The sequence below is a fragment of the Oncorhynchus nerka genome, linkage group LG3, assembly GCF_034236695.1.
Source record: "Oncorhynchus nerka isolate Pitt River linkage group LG3, Oner_Uvic_2.0, whole genome shotgun sequence".
NCBI classification, from domain to species: Eukaryota; Metazoa; Chordata; class Actinopteri; order Salmoniformes; family Salmonidae; genus Oncorhynchus; species Oncorhynchus nerka.
Window position 1 is genome coordinate 5,118,909 of NC_088398.1, and position 20,595 is coordinate 5,139,503.

Sequence of the window (20,595 nt, forward strand, 5' to 3'; positions counted from 1 at the left end):
TAAGACCAGTGAACCCCTCTATCTCTCTGAATGTAGTTTATCCTATAATAATGTGTTATAAGGCCAGTGTACCCCTCTATCTCTCTGAATGTAGTTTATCCTATAATAATGTGTTATGAGACCAGTGTACCCCTCTATCTCTCTGAATGTAGTTTATCCTATAATAATGTGTTATGTGGCCAGTGTACCCCTCTATCTCTCTGAATGTAGTTGATCCTATAATAAGGTGCTAAGACCAGTGTACCCCTCTATCTCTCTGAATGTAGTTTATCTGAATGTAGTTTATCCTATAATAATGTGTAATGAAGCCAGTGTACCCCTCTATCTCTCTGAATGTAGTTTATCCTATAATAATGTGTTATAAGACCAGTGTACCCCTCTATCTCTCTGAATGTAGTTTATCTGAATGTAGTTTATCCTATAATAATGTGTTATGAAGCCAGTGTACCCCTCTATCTCTCTGAATGTAGTTGATCCTATAATAATGTGTTATAAGGCCAGTGTACCCCTCTATCTCTCTGAATGTAGTTGACCCTATAATAATGTGTTATAAGGCCAGTATACCCCTCTATCTCTCTGACTGTAGTTTATCCTATAATAATGTGTTATAAGACCAGTGTACCCCTCTATCTCTCTGAATGTAGTTGATCCTATAATAAGGTGCTAAGACCAGTGTACCCCTCTATCTCTCTGACTGTAGTTGATCATATAATAATGTGTTATAAGGCCAGTGTACCCCTCTATCTCTCTGAATGTAGTTTATCTGAATGTAGTTTATCCTATAATAATGTGTTATGAGGCCAGTGTACCCCTCTATCTCTCTGAATGTAGTTTATCCTATAATAATATAGTATAGGCCAGTGTACCCCTCTATCTCTCTGAATGTAGTTGATCCTATAATAAGGTGCTAAGACCAGTGTACCCCTCTATCTCTCTGAATGTAGTTTATCCTATAATAATGTGTTATAAGACCAGTGTACCCCTCTATCTCTCTGAATGTAGTTTATCTGAATGTAGTTTATCATATAATAATGTGTTATAAGACCAGTGTACCCCTCTATCTCTCTGAATGTAGTTTATCTGAATGTAGTTTATCCTATAATAATGTGTTATGAGGCCAGTGTACCCCTCTATCTCTCTGAATGTAGTTGATCCTATAATAATGTGTTATAAGGCCAGTGAACCCCTCTATCTCTCTGAATGTAGTTGATCCTATAATAATGTGTTATAAGACCAGTGTACCCCTCTATCTCTCTGAATGTAGTTTATCCTATAATAATGTGTTATGAGGCCAGTGTACCCCTCTATCTCTCTGAATGTAGTTGATCCTATAATAATGTGTTATAAGACCAGTGTACCCCTCTATCTCTCTGAATGTAGTTTATCTGAATGTAGTTTATCTGAATGTAGTTTATCCTATAATAATGTGTAATGAGGCCAGTGTACCCCTCTGTCTCTCTGAATGTAGTTTATCCTATAATAATGTGTTATAGGCCAGTGTACCCCTCTATCTCTCTGAATGTAGTTGATCCTATAATAAGGTGCTAAGACCAGTGTACCCCTCTATCTCTCTGAATGTAGTTTATCCTATAATAATGTGTTATGAGGCCAGTGTACCCCTCTATCTCTCTGACTGTAGTTTATCATATAATAATGTGTTATGAGACCAGTGTACCCCTCTATCTCTCTGAATGTAGTTTATCCTATAATAATGTGTTATGAGGCCAGTGTACCCCTCTATCTCTCTGACTGTAGTTTATCATATAATAATGTGTTATGAGACCAGTGTACCCCTCTATCTCTCTGAATGTAGTTTATCCTATAATAATGTGTTATGAGGCCAGTGTACCCCTCTATCTCTCTGAATGTAGTTTATCCTATAATAATGTAGTATAGGCCAGTGTACCCCTCTATCTCTCTGAATGTAGTTGATCCTATAATAATGTGTTATGAGGCCAGTGTACCCCTCTATCTCTCTGAATGTAGTTTATCCTATAATAATGTAGTATAGGCCAGTGTACCCCTCTATCTCTCTGAATGTAGTTGATCCTATAATAAGGTGCTAAGACCAGTGTACCCCTCTATCTCTCTGAATGTAGTTTATCTGAATGTAGTTTATCCTATAATAATGTGTTATAAGACCAGTGTACCCCTCTATCTCTCTGAATGTAGTTTATCCTATAATAATGTGTTATAAGACCAGTGTACCCCTCTATCTCTCTGAATGTAGTTTATCCGAATGTAGTTTATCCTATAATAATGTGTTATAAGACCAGTGTACCCCTCTATCTCTCTGACTGTAGTTGATCATATAATAATGTGTTATAAGGCCAGTGTACCCCTCTATCTCTCTGAATGTAGTTTATCCTATAATAATGTATTATAAGGCCAGTGTACTCCTCTATCTCTCTGACTGTAGTTTATCCTATAATAAGGTGCTAAGACCAGTGAACCCCTCTATCTCTCTGAATGTAGTTTATCCTATAATAATGTGTTATAAGGCCAATGTACCCCTCTATCTCTCTGAATGTAGTTTATCCTATAATAAGGTGCTTTATCCTATAATAATGATAAGACCAGTGTACCCCTCTATCTCTCTGAATGTAGTTTATCATATAATAATGTGTTATAAGACCAGTGTACCCCTCTATCTCTCTGAATGTAGTTTATCTGAATGTAGTTTATCCTATAATAATGTGTTATAAGGCCAGTGTACCCCTCTATCTCTCTGAATGTAGTTTATCCTATAATAAGGTGCTAAGACCAGTGTACCCCTCTATCTCTCTGAATGTAGTTTATCTGAATGTAGTTTATCCTATAATAATGTGTTATAAGGCCAGTGTACCCCTCTATCCCTCTGAATGTTGTTTATCTGAATGTAGTTTATCCTATAATAATGTGTTATAAGGCCAGTGTACCCCTCTATCTCTCTGAATGTAGTTTATCCTATAATAATGTGTTATAAGACCAGTGTACCCCTCTATCTCTCTGAATGTAGTTTATCATATAATAATGTGTTATGAGACCAGTGTACCCCTCTATCTCTCTGAATGTAGTTTATCCTATAATAATGTGTTATAAGGCCAGTGTACCCCTCTATCTCTCTGAATGTAGTTTATCCTATAATAATGTGTTATAAGGCCAGTGTACCCCTCTATCTCTCTGAATGTAGTTTATCCTATAATAATGTGTTATAGGCCAGTGTATCCATCTATCTCTCTGAATGTAGTTTATCCTCCCGTCCATCAGGTGGTGGGACAGCGAGCAGATATGGCCATCGGATCCCTCACCATCAACGAGGAGAGGTCAGAGGTCGTGGACTTCTCCGTCCCCTTCGTGGAGACGGGCATCAGCGTCATGGTCTCCCGTAGCAACGGAACCGTCTCACCCTCTGCCTTCCTGGGTGAGTGAAGGAACTGATGACTGATGAGGTTGAAGTTATGAAATTCCCACTTCCACATGACTCTCCACCCCCTCCCTATCTAGCTCTGACTTTGCTGATAGCTACTTTATTGAGGAAAAGTGTACTTACAATGACAGTGATGTGTGGTTGTCCCACCTAGCTATCTTGAGATGAATGCACTCACTAACTGTAAGTCACTCTGGATAAAACAGTCTGCTAAATGACTAAAATGTAAATTAACCTTATGCACAGATCTAGGATCAGCTTACCCTCTCCCAATTCAAAAGTGTTGTGTGGGGGTACAGGTACAGAGTCAGTGTGTGGGGGAACAGGTACAGAGTAAGTGTGTGGGGGTACCGGTACAGAGTCAGTTTGTGGAGGTACAGGTATAGAGTCGGTGTGTGGGGGTACAGTTATAGAGTCAGTGTGTGGGGGTACAGGTACAGAGTCAGTGTGTGGGGGTACAGGTATAGGGTCAGTGTGTGGGGGTACAGGTACAGAGTCAGTGTGTGGGGTACAGGTACAGAGTCAGTGTGTGGGGGTACAGGTACAGAGTCAGTGTGTGGGGGAACTGGTACAGAGTCAGTGTGTGGGGTACCGGTACAGAGTCAGTGTGTGGGGGTACAGGTATAGAAATCGGTGTGTGGGGGTACAGTTATAGAGTCAGTGTGTGGGGTACAGGTACAGAGTCAGTGTGTGGGGGTACAGGTATAGGGTCAGTGTGTGGGGGTACAGGTACAGAGTCAGTGTGTGGGGTACAGGTACAGAGTCAGTATGTGGGGGTACAGTTATAGAGTCGGTGTGTGGGGGTACAGGTATAGAGTCGGTGTGTGGGGGTGCAGGTATAGAGTCGGTGTGTTGGGGTGTGTTGGGGGGTACAGGTATAGAGTCAGTGTGTGGGGGTACAGGTATAGAGTCAGTGTGTGGGGGTACAGGTATAGAATCGGTATGTGGGGGTACAGGTATAGAGTCGTGTGGGGGTACAGATACAGAGTCAGTGTGTGGGGGTACCGGTACAGAGTCAGTGTGTGGGGGTACAGGTATAGAGTCGGTGTGTGGGGGTACAGGTTAGTTGAGGTAATATGTACTTGTAGGTAGAGTTATTAATGTGTTCTAAGGGGGTACAGGTTAGTTTAGGTAATATGTACATGTAGGTAGAGTTATTAATGCGTTCTAAGGGGGTATAGGTTAGTTGAGGTAATATGTACATGTAGGTAGAGTTATTAAAGCGTTCTAAGGGGGTATAGGTTAGTTGAGGTAATATGTACATGTAGGTAGAGTTATTAAAGCGTTCTAAGGGGGTATAGGTTAGTTGAGGTAATATGTACATGTAGGTAGAGTTATTAAAGCGTTCTAAGGGGGTATAGGTTAGTTGAGGTAATATGTACATGTAGGTAGAGTTATTAAAGCGTTCTAAGGGGGTACAGGTTAGTTTAGGTAATATGTACATGTAGGTAGAGTTATTAAAGTTTCTAAGGGGGTATAGGTTTGTTGAGGTAATATGTACATGTAGGTAGAGTTATTAAAGCGTTCTAAGGGGGTACAGGTTAGTTGAGGTAATATGTACATGTAGGTAGAGTTATTAAAGCGTTCTAAGGGAGTATAGGTTAGTTGAGGTAATATGTACATGTAGGTAGAGTTATTAAAGCGTTCTAAGGGGGTATAGGTTAGTTGAGGTAATATGTACATGTAGGTAGAGTTATTAATGTGTTCTAAGGGGGTACAGGTTAGTTGAGGTAATATGTACATGTAGGTAGAGTTATTAAAGCGTTCTAAGGGGGTATAGGTTAGTTGAGGTAATATGTACATGTAGGTAGGGTTATTAAAGCGTTCTAAGGGGGTATAGGTTAGTTGAGGTAATATGTAAATGTAGGTAGAGTTATTAATGTGTTCTAATGGGGTACAGGTTAGTTGAGGTAATATGTACAGGTAGGTAGAGTTATTAACCTTTATAGCACAGGCATTCCGCTAGCGGAAACCCTCGACAAAAAGCAGAAATATAGATAAAATTAATCACTAACCTTTGATGATCTTCATCAGATGACACTCATAGGACATCATGTTACACAATTCCTTTTTTGTTTTGTTCGATTAAGTGCATATTTATATCCAAAAATCTCAGTTTACATTGGCGCGTTACGTGCAGTAATGTTTTGATTCCAAAACATCCGGTGATTTTGTAGAAATACTCATAATAAACATTGATAAATGATACAAGTGTTATTCACAGAATTAAAGATAGACTCCTCCTTATTAATGCAACCGCTGTGTCAGACTTTCTTTTTTATTAACGGAAAAAGCATAATCTGAGATTGGCGCTCAGAGCCCAATTCAGCCAGAGAAATATCTGCCATTTTCAAGTCAACCGAAGTTAGAAATAACACTATAAATATTCACTTACCTTCTTCATCAGAAGGCACCCCCAGGAATCCCAGTTTGACAATAAATGACTGATTTGTTCCATAAAGTCCATAATTTATGTCCAATTAGCCACTTGTTGTTAGCGTGTTCAGCCCAGTAATCCATCTTCATGAGGCGCGAGCACTTCGTCCAGACAAAAACTCGAAAAGTTCAGTTACAGGTTGTAGAAACAAGTCAAACGATGTATGGAATCAATCTTTAGGATGTTTTTAACATAAAACATCAATTATGTTCCAACCGGAGAATTCCTATGTCTGAAGAAAAGCACTGGAACGAGAGCTAACTCTGTCGGGAGCGCGCGTCACGAGCCTGAGACACTCTGCCCGACAATTGACTCAAACAGGTCTCATGGTCTCCCCTCCTTTATAGTAGAATCCTCAAACCAGTTTCTAAAGACAGTTGACATCTAGTGGAAGCCGTAGGAAGTGCAATTTGACTCCAGAGACACTGTGTATTCGGTAGGCCAAGCTTTGAAAAACTACAAACCTCAGATTTCTACTTCCTGGTAGGATTTTTCTCAGGTTTTCACCTGCCATATGAGTTCTGTTATACTCACAGACATCATTCAAACAGTTTTAGAAACTTCAGAGTGTTTTCTATCCAATACTAATAATAATATGCATATATTAGCATCTGGGACAGAGTAGGAGGCAGTTCCCTCTGGGCACGCTATTCATCCAAAAGTGAAAATGCTGCCGCCTATCCCAAAAAGGTTAAAGTGTTCTAAGTTGTGTTTACACTGAATTTCTTTGTTGATCTTCCTCTCCTCTCCTCTCCTCTCCTCTCCTCTCCTCTCCTCTCCTCTCCTCTCCTCTCCTCTCCTCTCCTCTCCTCTCCTCTCCTCTCCCTCAGAGCCCTACAGTCCAGCGGTGTGGGTGATGATGTTCGTCATGTGCCTGACCGTGGTGGCTGTGACCGTCTTCATATTTGAGTTCTTCAGTCCAGTCGGCTACAACCGCAGCCTTTCCAGCGGAAAGAGTAAGTGACAGAGTTCCATTAGAAAGAGGATATGCTGGGTCCATGTTTGGAAGCCATGTTGTTTCCTAGGTGACTGAATGGATACACAATTCCATACAGTTGTTGTATATGTTCAGTGTCTCATAGATCAAGTGACAGAACATTCCAGAATGCCCTCCCTACACCGTGTTTGGCTGATGTACATGTCCATCACCACAGGACATTTCCATGCCTTGTTTGTGCTGTTGTTGTTGATGTTGGTTGGTCAGTCAATCAAGTACCACTGCAGAAACATTGATTGGTATGAAAGTGTGTGTATCAGAGGATGGAAACCAATACTGTCTCTCATTTGTTGCATTGCAGCCCTATATGTTTAATATTGAAGCAGACATGTATTATTTAGCAGTGCAGGTTGCACCGCTGTCATATTATGTATGATTCCTGCCTCTGTCCGATACCTCCACGTTCTCTCTCTCTCTCTCTCTCTCTCTCTCTCTCTCTCTCTCCTTCTCTCTCTTAGGTCTCTCTCTCTCTCTCTCTCTCCTTCTCTCTCTCTCTCTCTCTCTCTTAGGTCTCTCTCTCTCTCTCTCTTTCTCTCTCTCCCTCTATTTATCTCCCTTTCTCTCTTGCTACCTTTCTCTCTCTCTCTCTCTCTCTCTCTCTCTCTCTCTCTCTCTCTCTCTCTCTCTCTTTCTCTCTCTTAGGTCTCTCTCTCTCTTTCTCTCTCTCTTAGGTCTCTCTCTCTCTATTTTCCTCTTTCTCCCTTTCTCTCTCTCCCTCAATTTCTCTCCCTTTCTCCCCCCTCTCTCTCTCTCTCTCTCTCTCTCTCTCTCTCTCTCCCTCTCTCTCCAAACTTTTAGGCATGACTGCTGCGCTGTACATATTTTACCTCTCTGTCCTCCTCTCACACATTCCCTTCATCTCTCTCATCCCTTTTTCCTGTCATTTAAAATAAGGGTTCTCGTGTTTGATCTTGGTGAAGATTAGACCATGAGTGGTGAAATTAAGTGTATGATTTCATCTCAGTGTTGAAAGCGGTGGTGTTCAATATTTATTGAAAGTGCTTGAGAGGGAATCCGCAAGGTATTATTTACTTATATCAAATCAAAGTTGATATGTGACGTGCACGGTATACAACAGGTGTAAACAGTACAGTGACATGCTTACTTTAAAGCTCTTCCTCCTTGATGCAGTGTTCAGTACCAAAGTTAAGAAATAGAGAATCCACAATAGGATCTTAAAAAGAGCATAGAATCAATACTAGAACAGATCAAATAAAAACAGGAAATAAAACACAAGAATGTACGCTAACAACAAGGTCAGTACCAATACCTTATCATAAGGCATGGATCAGTCATTCCAGGGGTTTTGGAGATTTAGTTAATCTTGAGTGGAACAATGCTGTCCATAACGTTGGTTAGAGTGTTATATTCAGCAAAATGGGTTGAAAACACTATTGTTGTTGATTCCAAAACTATAGCACTGGTTTGTCCACTACTAAGTGTATTAAAGGGAGACTGTAATTTGGATTTGCCAACGACGCCCTTTATCCACTTCCCCAAAGTCAGATTAACTGATAGATACTATTTGTATGTCTCTGTGTCCAGTATGAAGGAAGTTAGAGGTGGTTTCGCGAGCCAATACTAACTAGCGTAATGACTGGAAATCTAGTGGTATCTGCTAGCATGCTGGTATCCCGTTAACACTGCAGGCCATTTAAAGCTCTATTGGTATCTGCTAGCATGCTGGTATCCCGTTAACACTGCAGGCCATTTAAAGCTCTATTGGTATCTGCTAGCATGCTGGTATCCCGTTAACACTGCAGGCCATTTAAAGCTCTATTGGTATCTGCTAGCATGCTGGTATCCCGTTAACACTGCAGGCCATTTAAAGCTCTATTGGTATCTGCTAGCATGCTGGTATCCCATTAACACTGCAGGCCTTCATTTAAAGCTCTATTGGTATCTCCTAGCATGCTGGTATCCCTTTAACACTGCAGGCCTTCATTTAAAGCTCTATTGGTATCTGCTAGCATGCTGGTATCCCATTAACACTGCAGGCCTTCATTTAAAGCTCTATTGGTATCTGCTAGCATGCTGGTATCCCTTTAACACTGCAGGCCTCCATTTAAAGCTCTATTGGTATCTGCTAGCATGCTGGTATCCCATTAACACTGCAGGCCTTCATTTAAAGCTCTATTGGTATCTGCTAGCATGCTGGTATCCCTTTAACACTGCAGGCCTTCATTTAAAGCTCTATTGGTATCTCCTAGCATGCTGGTATCCCTAACTCTACTGCAGGCCCATTAACACTTTCATTTAAAGCTCTATTGGTATCTGCTAGCATGCTGGTATCCCTTTAACACTGCAGGCCTTCATTTAAAGCTCTATTGGTATCTGCTAGCATGCTGCTATCCCATTAACACTGCAGGCCTTCATTTAAAGCTCTATTGGTATCTGCTAGCATGCTGGTATCCCTTTAACACTGCAGGCCTTCATTTAAAGCTCTATTGGTATCTGCTAGCATGCTGGTATCCCGTTAACACTGCAGGCCATTTAAAGCTCTATTGGTATCTGCTAGCATGCTGGTATCCCGTTAACACTGCAGGTCTTCATTTAAAGCTATATTGGTATCTGCTAGCATGCTGGTATCCCTTTAACACTGCAGGCCATTTAAAGCTCTATTGGTATCTGCTAGCATGCTGGTATCCCGTTAACACTGCAGGCCATTTAAAGCTCTAGTGGTATCTGCTAGCATGCTGGTAACCCTTTAACACTGCAGGCCTTCATTTAAAGCTCTATTGGTATCTGCTAGCATGCTGGTATCCCTTTAACACTGCAGGCTTTCATTTAAAGCTCTATTGGTATCTGCTAGCATGCTGGTATCCCGTTAACACTGCAGGTCATTTAAAGCTCTATTGGTATCTGCTAGCATGCTGGTATCCCTTTAACACTGCGGGCCTTCATTTAAAGCTCTATTGGTATCTGCTAGCATGCTGGTATCCCGTTAACACTGCAGGCCATTTAAAGCTCTATTGGTATCTGCTAGCATGCTGGTATCCCGTTAACACTGCAGGCCATTTAAAGCTCTAGTGGTATCTGCTAGCATGCTGGTATCCCTTTAACACTGCAGGCCTTCATTTAAAGCTCTAGTGGTATCTGCTAGCATGCTGGTATCCCTTTAACACTGCGGGCCTTCATTTAAAGCTCTATTGGCATCTGCTAGCATGATGGTATCCCGTTAACACTGCAGGCCTTCATTTAAAGCTCTTTGGTATCTGCTAGCATGCTGGTATCCCGTTAACACAGCAGGCCTTCATTTAAAGCTCTATTGGTATCTGCTAGCATGTTGGTATCCCGTTAGCACTGCAGGCCTTCATTTAAAGCTCTATTGGTATCTGCTAGCATGCTGGTATCCCGTTAACACTGCAGGCCTTCATTTAAAGCTCTATTTGGTATCTGCTAGCATGCTGGTATCCCGTTAACACTGCAGGCCTTCATTTAAAGCTCTATTGGTATCTGCTAGCATGCTGGTATCCCGTTAACACTGCAGGCCTTCATTTAAAGCTCTATTTGGTATCTGCTAGCATGCTGGTATCCCTTTAACACTGCAGGCCTTCATTTAAAGCTCTATTGGTATCTGCTAGCATGCTGGTATCCCGTTAACACTGCAGGCCTTCATTTAAAGCTCTATTGGTATCTGCTAGCATGCTGGTATCCCGTTAGCACTGCAGGCCTTCATTTAAAGCTCTATTGGTATCTGCTAGCATGCTGGTATCCCGTTAACACTGCAGGCCTTCATTTAAAGCTCTATTGGTATCTGCTAGCATGCTGGTATCCCGTTAGCACTGCAGGCCTTCATTTAAAGCTCTATTGGTATCTGCTAGCATGCTGGTATCCCGTTAACACTGCAGGCCTTCATTTAAAGCTCTATTGGTATCTGCTAACATGCTGGTATCCCGTTAGCACTGCAGGCCTTCATTTAAAGCTCTATTGGTATCTGCTAGCATGCTGGTATCCCTTTAACACTGCAGGCCTTCATTTAAAGCTCTATTGGTATCTGCTAGCATGCTGGTATCCCTTTAACACTGCAGGCCTTCATTTCAAGCTCTATTGGTATCTGCTAGCATGCTGGTATCCCTTGAACACTGCAGGCCTTCATTTAAAGCTCTATTGGTATCTGCTAGCATGTTGGTATCCCTTTAACACTGCAGCAAAGCTCTATTGAGAGGACTGTTGACTGGATGCAATCATACTTTTCCAGTGAGGGACTCTCCTCCTCCTTTTCCCTCACGTCCTCCCTCTCTCTCTCTCTCTCTCTCATACCCCACCCCACCAAACTCCCTCTCTGCCCCAACTCTGGTCTCCCCCCACCCCCTCCTTTCCCTCTCTCCATCCAGAGGCAGGAGGCTCTACGTTCACCATAGGAAAGTCTGTGTGGTTGCTGTGGGCCATTGTGTTCAATAACTCGGTCCCAGTGGAGAACCCCAGAGGAACCACCAGTAAGATCATGGTGCTGATCTGGGCCTTCTTCGCTGTCATCTTCCTGGCTTCCTACACAGCCAACCTGGCTGCCTTCATGATCCAGGAGGAGTACATAGACACTGTCTCTGGACTCTCAGACAAAAAGGTAAACATAGAAGAATGATGGTGTGGTTTTTTTGTAAGGTGGGTAAGGGTTATAGGTAAGGGTTATAGGTAAGGGTTATAGGTAAGGATTATAGGTAAGGGTTATAGGTAAAGGTTATAGGTAAGGGTTATAGGTAAGGGTTATAGGTAAAGGTTATAGGTAAGGGTTATAGGTAAAGGTTATAGGTAAGGGTTATAGGTAAAGGTTATAGGTAAGGGTTATAGGTAAAGGTTATAGGTAAGGGTCATAGGTAAGGGTCATAGGTAAGGGTTATAAAGGTTATAGGAAGGTTATAGGTAAAGGTTATAGGTAAGGGTTATAGGTAAAGGTTATAGGTAAGGGTCATAGGTAAGGGTTATAGGTAAAGGTTATAGGTAAGGGTTATAGGTAAGGGTTATAGGTAAGGGTTATAGGTAAGGGTTATAGGTAAAGGTTATAGGTAAGGGTTATAGGTAAAGGTTATAGGTAAGGGTTATAGGTTATAGGGTTATAGGTAAGGGTTATAGGTAAAGGTTATAGGTAAAGGTTATAGGTAAAGGTTATAGGTAAGGGTTATAGGTAAAGGTTATAGGTAAGGGTCATAGGTAAGGGTTATAGGTAAAGGTTATAGGTAAAGGTTATAGGTAAAGGTTATAGGTAAGGGTTATAGGTAAAGGTTATAGGTAAGGGTCATAGGTAAGGGTTATAGGTAAGGTTATAGGTAAAGGTTATAGGTAAGGTTATAGGTAAGGGTTATAGGTAAAGGTTATAGGTTAAGGGTTATAGGTAAGGGTTATAGGTAAAGGTTATAGGTAAGGGTTATAGGTAAGGGTTATAGGTAAAGGTTATAGGTAAGGTTATAGGTAAGGGTTATAGGTAAGGGTTATAGGTAAGGGTTATAGGTAAGGGTTATAGGTAAGGGTTATAGGTAAGGGTTATAGGTAAAGGTTATAGGTAAGGGTTATAGGTAAGGGTTATAGGTAAGGGTTATAGGTAAAGGTTATAGGTAAGGGTTATAGGTAAAGGTTATAGGTAAAGGTTATAGGTAAGGGTTATAGGTAAGGGTTATAGATAAAGGTTATAGGTAAGGGTTATAGGTAAGGGTTATAGGTAAAGGTTATAGGTAAGGGTTATAGGTAAGGGTTATAGGTAAAGGTTATAGGTAAGGGTTATAGGTATGGGTTATAGGTAAGGGTTCGATTCTGATGTACCAATGTTTAAAAATATGTTCAGTTTAACATACATTTCACTCGCAAGCACACATTGATGACCAGGCTCCCTCTCTCTCTCTCTCTCTCTCTCTCTGTCTCTCTCTGTCTCTCTCTCTCTCTCTCTCTCTCTCTCTCTCTCTCTCTCTGCTTTCTGATGTTCAATGTTTTGGTTGAATATGATAGCATGGTATTTTGAGCTTGATGTTGAGTGTACTGTCATGGTCTATTACAGCTCAGTGCTTTATGGTCAATACTTTGTTGTAGTGATACTGCTCAGTGTTATGGTGATTGGACATGGCTACAGATACACTTATTTTACAATACAAGTGGATTCCTACTGTTTATGTGGTTTAGGCTCTATGGTTCTCTGCAAAAAATATACTTCCTTGTACTGTAGCAAAGCACAGGCTTCTCCCCTCTCTATTCAAATATAGGCGCTCTGTAGGTGCATATCGGCGTTTCTTCATAAAATAGGGATGTTTAGCCCAACTCAAACTCCCCTTTCTCACCTCTCTTTCAGTTCCAGCACCCCACAGAGCAGTACCCCCCTCTGAAGTTTGGCACGGTGCCCAATGGAAGTACAGAGAAGAACATCCGCAGTAACTACCCTGGCATGCACCATTACATGGTCAAATATAACCAGAGAGGGGTGGAGGACGCCATTAACAACCTCAAGACTGGGTCTGTCTTTCTTAATGTCCCCTCTGGGATCTGAACTATGTCTATGAGATGATCCCCTCACTCTCACTCTTTCCCCTAAACTTCCCTCTCACAATATCAACCTCTCACCCTAAAACTTCTCACCCTAAAATGTCCTCTCTGTCCCACTCTATATTACAGAAACAGTAAAATACTCCCCCCTCTCCTGTCCTCTCTCCATCTCTCTCCTCTACCCTCTCCTGTCCTCTCTCCATCTCTCTCCTCTACCCTCTCCTGTCCTCTCTCCATCTCTCTCCTCTACCCTCTCCTGTCCTCTCTCTATCCCTCTCCTCTACCCTCTCCTGTCCTCTCTCCATCCCTCTCCTCTACCCTCTCCTGTCCTCTCTCCATCTCTCTCCTCTACCCTCTCCTGTCCTCTCTCCATCTCTCTCCTCTACCCTATCCTGTCCTCTCTCCATCCCTCTCCTCTACCCTCTCCTGTCCTCTCTCCATCCCTCTCCTCTACCCTCTCCTGTCCTCTCTCCACCCCTCTCCTCTACCCTCTCTTGTCCTCTCTCCATCCCACTCCTCTACCGTCTCCTGTCCTCTCTCCATCCCTCTCCTCTACCGTCTCCTGTCCTCTCTCCATCCCTCTCCTCTACCCTCTCCTGTCCCCTCTCATCCCTCTCCTCTACCGTCTCCTGTCCTCTCTCCATACCTCTACTCTCTCCTGTCCTCTCTCCATCCCTCTCCTCTACCCGCTCCTGTCTTCTCTCCATCCCTCTCCTCTCCACTCTCAATCCCTCCCCTCTACCCTCTCCTCTCCTTCTCTCTGCATCCCTCCCCTCTACACTTTCCTCTCCTTCTCTTTGCATCCCTCTCCTCTACCCATCCCTCTCCTCTACACTCTCCTCTCCTTCTCTCTGCATCCCTCTCCTCTCCACTCTCCTCTCCTTCTCTCTGCATCCCTCTCCTCTACCCAGCCCTCCCCTCTACACTCTCCTCTCCTTCTCTCTGCATCCCTCTCCTCTCCACTCTCCTCTCCTTCTCTCTGCATACCTCTCCTCTTTTCCCTCCTCCTCTCTTCTTCTCTTGTTAAATCTGCATCATATGTGTGATGGGTTGTATAATCCTTACAGTTTACTGTCACTAAGCCCCTGTCATCATCTCTCCCCGATTGCCTCGCCACCCCATTTATAGAACACTGTTAATGTGCTGGGAATGAGATTTTCTCTGTCGCTCCCTCTGTCTTCTTCTCTCACCCCTCTTCTCTCTCTCTCTCTTTCGCTCTACCTTAGCCTCTCTTTATCTCCATCATTTTTTAAACTTTCCTTTCTTTAATATATGCCCTCCCACCCACCCACCAACCCTCTCTCTCTCTCTCTCTCTTCTCTCTCTCTCTCTCTCTCTCTCTCTCTCTCTCTCTCTCTCTCTCTCTCTCTCTCTCTCTCTCTCTGGTTATTTCCTCCCCTGTGTGTTCTCTCGGTGTGTTTGTGCTTAAACTTTATAATCCTCATCACTCTCTATCTCTCTCCCCTATGTGTCTTTTGCCCCTGAAGTGTGTAAATCTTCCTTCCTTCTCTCTCTCCACCTCCCATCTCTTATCTCACAGTACTCTTCTCTCCCATCTCTTATCTCACAGTGCATAAATCTTCTCTCTCTCCTCCCATCTCTTTTCTCACAGTACTGTATAAATCCTTCTCTCTCTCCTCCCATCTCTTTTCTCACAGTACTGTATAAATCCTTCTCTCTCTCCTCCCATCTCTTTTCTCCAGTACTGTATCTTCTTTCTCTCTCTCCCATCTCTTTTCTCACAGTACTGTATAAATCCTTCTCTCTCTCTCCCATCTCTTTTCTCACAGTACTGTATAAATCCTTCTCTCTCCTCCTCCCATCTCTTTTCTCACAGTACTGTATAAATCCTTCTCTCTCTCTCTCCCATCTCTTATCTCACAGTACTGTATAAATCCTTCTCTCTCTCCTCCCATCTCTTTTCTCACAGTACTGTATAAATCCTTCTCTCTCTCCTCCCATCTCTTTTCTCACAGTACTGTATAAATCCTTCTCTCTCTCCTCCCATCTCTTTTCTCACAGTACTGTATAAATCCTTCTCTCTCTCTCCCATCTCTTTTCTCACAGTACTGTATAAATCCTTCTCTCTCCTCCTCCCATCTCTTTTCTCACAGTACTGTATAAATCCTTCTCTCTCTCCTCCCATCTCTTTTCTCACAGTACTGTATAAATCCTTCTCTCTCCTCCCATCTCTTTTCTCACAGTACTGTATAAATCCTTCTCTCTCTCTCCTCCCATCTCTTTTCTCACAGTACTGTATAAATCCTTCTCTCTCTCCTCCCATCTCTTTTCTCACAGTACTGTATAAATCCTTCTCTCTCTCCTCCCATCTCTTTTCTCACAGTACTGTATAAATCCTTCTCTCTCTCCCATCTCTTTTCTCACAGTACTGTATAAATCCTTCTCTCTCTCCTCCCATCTCTTTTCTCACAGTACTGTATAAATCCTTCTCTCTCCACCTCCCATCTATTTTCTCACAGTACTGTATAAATCCTTCTCTCTCCTCCCATCTCTTTTCTCACAGTACTGTATAAATCCTTCTCTCTCCTCCCATCTCTTTTCTCACAGTACTGTATAAATCCTTCTCTCTCTCCTCCCATCTCTTTTCTCACAGTACTGTATAAATCCTTCTCTCTCTCTCCTCCCATCTCTTTTCTCACAGTACTGTATAAATCCTTCTCTCCTCCCATCTCTCCCATCTCTTTTCTCCCATCTCTTTTCTCACAGTACTGTATAAATCCTTCTCTCTCTCCCTCCCATCTCTTTTCTCACAGTACTGTATAAATCCTTCTCTCTCACCTCCCATCTCTTTTCTCACAGTACTGTATAAATCCTTCTCTCTCTCACTCCCATCTCTTTTCTCACAGTACTGTATAAATCCTTCTCTCTCTCCTCCCATCTCTTTTCTCACAGTACTGTATAAATCCTTCTCTCTCCTCCCATCTCTTTTTTCACAGTACTGTATAAATCCTTCTCTCTCCTCCCATCTCTTTTCTCACAGTACTGTATAAATCCTTCTCTCTCCACCTCCCATCTCTTTTCTCACAGTACTGTATAAATCCTTCTCTCTCACCTCCCATCTCTTTTCTCACAGTACTGTATAAATCCTTCTCTCACCTCCCATCTCTTTTCTCACAGTACTGTATAAATCCTTCTCTCTCTCTCCTCCCATCTCTTTTCTCACAGTACTGTATAAATAATTCTCTCTCACCTCCCATCTCTTTTCTCACAGTACTGTATAAATCCTTCTCTCTCTCTCCTCCCATCTCTTTTCTCACAGTACTGTATAAATCCTTCTCTCTCTCCACCTCCCATCTCTTTTCTCACAGTACTGTATAAATCTTTTCTCACAGTACTGTATAAATCCTTCTCTCTCCTCCCATCTCTTTTCTCACAGTACTGTATAAATCCTTCTCTCTCTCTCCTCCCATCTCTTTTCTCACAGTACTGTATAAATCCTTCTCTCTCCACCTCCCATCTCTTTTCTCACAGTACTGTATAAATCCTTCTCTCTCTCTCCTCCCATCTCTTTTCTCACAGTACTGTATAAATCCTTCTCTCTCCACCTCCCATCTCTTTTCTCACAGTACTGTATAAATCCTTCTCTCTCCTCCCATCTCTTTTCTCACAGTACTGTATAAATCCTTCTCTCTCTCCTCCCATCTCTTTTCTCACAGTACTGTATAAATCCTTCTCTCTCTCCTCCCATCTCTTTTCTCACAGTACTGTATAAATCCTTCTCTCTCTCCTCCCATCTCTTTTCTCACAGTACTGTATAAATCCTTCTCTCTCTCCTCCCATCTCTTTTCTCACAGTACTGTATAAATCCTTCTCTCTCCTCCCATCTCTTTTCTCACAGTACTGTATAAATCCTTCTCTCTCTCTCTCCCATCTCTTTTCTCACAGTACTGTATAAATCCTTCTCTCTCTCCTCCCATCTCTCCCATCTCTTTTCTCATCTCTTTTCTCAGTACTGTATAAATCCTTCTCTCTCCTCCCATCTCTTTTCTCACAGTACTGTATAAATCCTTCTCTCTCTCCTCCCATCTCTTTTCTCACAGTACTGTATAAATCCTTCTTCTCTCCTCCCATCTCTTTTCTCACAGTACTGTATAAATCCTTCTCTCTCTCTCCCATCTCTTTTCTCACAGTACTGTATAAATCCTTCTCTCTCCACCTCCCATCTCTTTTCTCACAGTACTGTATAAATCCTTCTCTCTCTCCCATCTCTCCCATCTCTTTTCTCACATCTCTTTTCTCACAGTACTGTATAAATCCTTCTCTCTCACCTCCCATCTCTTTTCTCACAGTACTGTATAAATCCTTCTCTCTCTCTCCTCCCATCTCTTTTCTCACAGTACTGTATAAATCCTTCTCTCTCTCCTCCCATCTCTTTTCTCACAGTACTGTATAAATCCTTCTCTCTCTCTCCTCCCATCTCTTTTCTCACAGTACTGTATAAATCCTTCTCTCTCTCTCCTCCCATCTATTTTCTCACAGTACTGTATAAATCCTCTCTCTCCTCCCATCTCTTTTCTCACAGTACTGTATAAATCCTTCTCTCTCTCTCTCCCATCTCTTTTCTCACAGTACTGTATAAATCCTTCTCTCTCACCTCCCATCTCTTTTCTCACAGTACTGTATAAATCCTTCTCTCTCACCTCCCATCTCTTTTCTCACAGTACTGTATAAATCCTTCTCTCTCCTCCCATCTCTTTTCTCACAGTACTGTATAAATCCTTCTCTCTCTCCTCCCATCTCTTTTCTCACAGTACTGTATAAATCCTTCTCTCTCTCTCCTCCCATCTCTTTTCTCACAGTACTGTATAAATCCTTCTCTCTCTCCTCCCATCTCTTTTCTCACAGTACTGTATAAATCCTTCTCTCTCTCCTCCCATCTCTTTTCTCACAGTACTGTATAAATCCTTCTCTCTCTCCCATCTCTTTTCTCACAGTACTGTATAAATCCTTCTCTCTCCTCCCATCTCTTTTCTCACAGTACTGTATAAATCCTTCTCTCTCTCTCCTCCCATCTCTTTTCTCACAGTACTGTATAAATCCTTCTCTCTCTCTCCCATCTCTTTTCTCACAGTACTGTATAAATCCTTCTCTCTCTCCTCCCATCTCTTTTCTCACAGTACTGTATAAATCCTTCTCTCTCTCCTCCCATCTCTTTTCTCACAGTACTGTATAAATCCTTCTCTCTCCACCTCCCATCTATTTTCTCACAGTACTGTATAAATCCTTCTCTCTCCCTCCCATCTCTTTTCTCACAGTACTGTATAAATCCTTCTCTCTCTCCTCCCATCTCTTTTCTCACAGTACTGTATAAATCCTTCTCTCTCTCCTCCCATCTCTTTTCTCACAGTACTGTATAAATCCTTCTCTCTCCTCCCATCTCTTTTTTCACAGTACTGTATAAATCCTTCTCTCCCATCTCTCCCATCTCTTTTCTCACAGTACTGTATAAATCCTTCTCTCTCTCCTCCCATCTCTTTTCTCACAGTACTGTATAAATCCTTCTCTCTCTCTCCTCCCATCTCTTTTCTCACAGTACTGTATAAATCCTTCTCTCTCTCCTCCCATCTCTTTTCTCACAGTACTGTATAAATCCTTCTCTCTCTCTCTCCCATCTCTTTTCTCACAGTACTGTATAAATCCTTCTCTCTCTCCTCCCATCTCTTTTCTCACAGTACTGTATAAATCCTTCTCTCTCTCCTCCCATCTCTTTTCTCACAGTACTGTATAAATCCTTCTCTCTCTCCTCCCATCTCTTTTCTCACAGTACTGTATAAATCCTTCTCTCTCTCTCCCATCTCTTTTCTCACAGTACTGTATAAATCCTTCTCTCTCTCCTCCCATCTCTTTTCTCACAGTACTGTATAAATCCTTCTCTCTCACCTCCCATCTCTTTTCTCACAGTACTGTATAAATCCTTCTCTCTCCTCCCATCTCTTTTCTCACAGTACTGTATAAATCCTTCTCTCTCTCCTCCCATCTCTTTCTCACAGTACTGTATAAATCCTTCTCTCTCACATCCCATCTCTTTCTCACAGTACTGTATACATCCTTCTCTCTCTCTCCTCCCATCTCTTTTCTCACAGTACTGTATAAATCCTTCTCTCTCCTCCCATCTCTTTTCTCACAGTACTGTATAAATCATTCTCTCTCTCCTCCCATCTCTTTTCTCACAGTACTGAATAAATCCTTCTCTCTCTCTCCTCCCATCTCTTTTCTCACAGTACTGTATAAATCCTTCTCTCTCTCCTCCCATCTCTTTTCTCACAGTACTGTATAAATCCTTCTCTCTCTCCTCCCATCTCTTTTCTCACAGTACTGTATAAATCCTTCTCTCTCTCCTCCCATCTCTTTTCTCACAGTACTGTATAAATCCTTCTCTCTCTCCTCCCATCTCTTTTCTCACAGTACTGTATAAATCCTTCTCTCTCCTCCATCTCTTTTCTCCCTGTATCTCTTTCTCTCCCACAGTACTGTATAAATCCTTCTCTCTCTCTCCCATCTCTTTTCTCACAGTACTGTATAAATCCTTCTCTCTCCCTCCCATCTCTTTTCTCACAGTACTGTATAAATCCTCTCCATCTCTTTTCTCACAGTACTGTATAAATCCTTCTCTCTCCTCTCCCATCTCTTTTCTCACAGTACTGTATAAATCCTTCTCTCTCTCTCCTCCCATCTCTTTTCTCACAGTACTGTATAAATCCTTCTCTCTCCTCCCATCTCTTTTTTCACAGTACTGTATAAATCCTTCTCTCTCCTCCCATCTCTTTTCTCACAGTACTGTATAAATCCTTCTCTCTCCACCTCCCATCTCTTTTCTCACAGTACTGTATAAATCCTTCTCTCTCTCCCATCTTTTTCTCACAGTACTGTATAAATCCTTCTCTCTCCTCCCATCTCTTTTCTCACAGTACTGTATAAATCCTTCTCTCTCTCCTCCCATCTCTTTTCTCACAGTACTGTATAAATCCTTCTCTCTCTCCTCCCATCTCTTTTCTCACAGTACTGTATAAATCCTTCTCTCTCCTCCCATCTCTTTTCTCACAGTACTGTATAAATCCTTCTCTCTCACCTCCCATCTCTTTTCTCACAGTACTGTATAAATCCTTCTCTCTCTCCTCCCATCTCTTTTCTCACAGTACTGTATAAATCCTTCTCTCTCCCTCCCATCTCTTTTCTCACAGTACTGTATAAATTCTTCTCTCTCTCCTCCCATCTCTTTTCTCACAGTACTGTATAAATCCTCTCTCTCCTCCCATCTCTTTT

At 42.1% G+C, this 20,595-nt stretch overlaps 1 protein-coding gene across 1 annotated transcript in view; it reads left to right on the top strand.

Moving 5' to 3' along the window:
* The window catches only part of LOC115117877 (glutamate receptor ionotropic, NMDA 2D-like), a 228,546-nt gene that overhangs the window by 118,148 nt on the left and 89,803 nt on the right, over positions 1 to 20,595 (top strand). The window contains exons 8-11 of the mRNA XM_065006515.1: positions 3,250 to 3,403; positions 6,677 to 6,802; positions 11,181 to 11,410; positions 13,121 to 13,281. Coding sequence (XP_064862587.1) covers positions 3,250 to 3,403; positions 6,677 to 6,802; positions 11,181 to 11,410; positions 13,121 to 13,281 — 671 coding nt within the window. The remainder of the gene's footprint in view (positions 1 to 3,249; positions 3,404 to 6,676; positions 6,803 to 11,180; positions 11,411 to 13,120; positions 13,282 to 20,595) is intronic.